The sequence below is a fragment of the Bombus impatiens genome, unplaced genomic scaffold (assembly GCF_000188095.3).
Source record: "Bombus impatiens unplaced genomic scaffold, BIMP_2.2 scf_1002, whole genome shotgun sequence".
In the NCBI taxonomy this organism is placed as follows: domain Eukaryota; kingdom Metazoa; phylum Arthropoda; class Insecta; order Hymenoptera; family Apidae; genus Bombus; species Bombus impatiens.
Window position 1 is genome coordinate 147,653 of NT_177421.1, and position 2,670 is coordinate 150,322.

At 40.6% G+C, this 2,670-nt stretch overlaps 1 protein-coding gene across 6 annotated transcripts in view; it reads right to left on the minus strand.

Moving 5' to 3' along the window:
• LOC100740194 (protein artichoke) overlaps positions 1 to 2,670 on the minus strand; it is a 178,998-nt gene that overhangs the window by 7,533 nt on the left and 168,795 nt on the right. For 5 of the 6 annotated variants that reach the window (XM_033323434.1, XM_033323438.1, XM_033323433.1 and 2 more), the window contains one exon: positions 1 to 124. In XM_033323434.1, the coding sequence (XP_033179325.1) occupies positions 1 to 40 (40 nt within the window). In that variant the 5' untranslated portion in view covers positions 41 to 124. Of the gene's footprint in view, positions 126 to 2,670 lie in introns of all 6 variants that reach the window. The other variant, XM_033323437.1, reaches the window with a different exon arrangement.

Sequence of the window (2,670 nt, forward strand, 5' to 3'; positions counted from 1 at the left end):
CCCGCCACTTGCGTCTCGTCCGCGGCCAAGTCGTCCACATATTATTATCGCGCCGTTCCGGTCCAGGTTCGTCCGAATCCTCTCATCGTTTCTTTTGACGACGCTCGATCTTGCTGCCGTGCCCCTACACAAATGCGTTATTCGTTGTATAATAATGCACAGTAATTCACAATTTGGGAAATATGTTAGCCAGTGTATAATTTAATGATTTCTATTGTATGTATAACTCACAGTACTACCCTTTATAAATTTCTGAATATTTCTATCTGCATGATAAAATAATTACCGTAGCAGTTAGCTATTTGCTATTCCTAATCTCTCTCACGCCTAATAATCATATCTTCGATAGCCGATAATTGCGTGATTTAGAGTCACTAATCATCGTAACGCATCTGCATAATCTCACACACGCACTCTAAGTACCTGCCATAAATCATCGGAATGCAGAATAGCTTTGAGCTAGTTTGTCTTTGATGGCACGTAAAAATACGTCGTTGGAAATGAGAGATAATTAGGTGGAAAAAATTCAGGAATTCGGCTATCAGAATTTTATGTCCTTAAGCCAAATTCTCAGGTATAGAACTTCCTCTTATAACGCGTTCAGTGGCGTTCACTCGCGTACACGTAACAGCTAACTCAAAACGCTACGTGGAGCGTTGATTCTTTCATAATGGTAGGTTAATAGCTCAGTCGCGTGCCACGTATTATGAAATATCCCCTCGGACTTTATGATTTTTTTCACTTATACTTTATCTTGGCGGTGTGTTTCTTCGTATCAAAGTCGAGAACGAGGGATTTGTAATACATTTAATAACAGGTGAAATTACTAAGAATCGAGCCATGTTTGAATTAGAATAATCGATTCTTCGTACGATGTGGCGATGTATCGTTTGTATGGAGTCCCAAAAGAATACGCGTTATCCACTTGGATGAAAACTTCTACGCTTCGCGACAATATTCTTTGATTCATACGTAATTCGTGTGACCCGAAAAATGGAACACGTACGTTCGAGATTGTTAGCCGATGTGCGTGAAGAAATATTCCAAGAAAATGTTAATGTCGGTAAAACGTTGATAAAAGAGCGGAGGTTGTTCACGCACGCGAACTTTTTCATGCGTAATTCCGTATGCTTGCGAGTGGATTACATTTACGATTAATCGATACCTGTGTTCTACTATTCGCGTACTTCGTTCAACGTAAATACTCTCAGAACATTTACAACGTTACGTCAGCTCCTGCGGAATCATCATTTCGATGATCAAGATAGCTTAGAAACCGCAGTGTGTAATTTCTGCTATAGTATAGTATTCTTATCACACGCACATTTGCATAATGACGCGATGCAAAATAATACAAGATTAAATCGTGCGTAAATCGGGAGTAGAACTGGTCGGTTACTAGTCAGACATCGGGACGCGAGTTTACTCGGTGAAGTAAAATAGGGTTATCGCGCGGACAAATATTGATTATAACTAGATTAAAAGGCGAGAACAGCGCGCGACTTGGTCAACGAAGTTCCGGTTGTAGATGTACAACTTGAATCATGCTCCAGAGGCGGAATAGGTTCGTCAGCGCGCGAGTAAATATACACCGACTATGGGTATTTCAGCAAGTAGAATCGTACCGTTCTTGAATAGACAAATATAGCGAGGCTGCACTTGACACAGCAAGTAGAACGAGACGGTCTTCTAGGGGCGAATACGCTGCCAGCTAGCATAAACGGCCAGGTGGAGTATAACCGTTCGTCGTTACGCAAATACACTCAGACTGAACCTGATTCAGCGAGTAAAGAAGACCTGTTTATGACTCCGAATACATATCAAAATTGCGGTGCATCGTAGTAAAAACTATCTAAATATGTATGTTCTCATATAATACGAATATATACGGTCCCGCTTATAAGTATTAGGGCATTTAGGGAAAACGAAGCAAATCTATAAAATGATTAGGAAACGATAGTAGAAGATACTGAAATTTTTATCATTTTACAATTTTTTGTTCTATAAGTTTTATAAGATTGTGAAAGTATAATTGTTTATGGCATGTGTAACGACAAAGTTATTTATCTAATTTACAGTTACGTTGTGAAAGCAACTAAATAATTATTCGTTCGTTTTTCACCAAACGTATATTCCGTACAATATTTTCATTTATTATTTGCATAACGATACCAGTTCCAATGGGTATCAGAAGTTACATATATCAGACACGGGATTCTGCACTTTGGCTTGCTCCAGTTCGTACAAAGAGAGTCGTGATCCCCAAGATCAGCCGGTCGTAATTTAATGTCTGTGGTAAATCTTCGGGGCTCGGATGTCGTCAGGCGTGCAATGACCCGCTACGTTTGAAAAAATATGGCTGGATCGGCTGACTGTTGGACAGGATTTTCAAATAGACGTTCGATAGTAGTCAGCCGGTCGTGTGTAAGACGGGTGTGTTCGGAAATATAGAAGCGTCAGGACTGGTAAGTTCCCTGCAGGTTATGTTCAACATCTAGTTAAGGAGAACAAGTTTGTTAGGGGTTGCGCTTACCGCAGGTTAGACGCCCGGAGAACGGCAGTGAAGCAGAAAAATCAATATTTCCTTCGGCGTTACGAGCCACGGCTTTGAGCTTTTAATTAATGCGTAATGCAGATTTTTAATCATTACCGGTCGCGTGCGACCGGCTC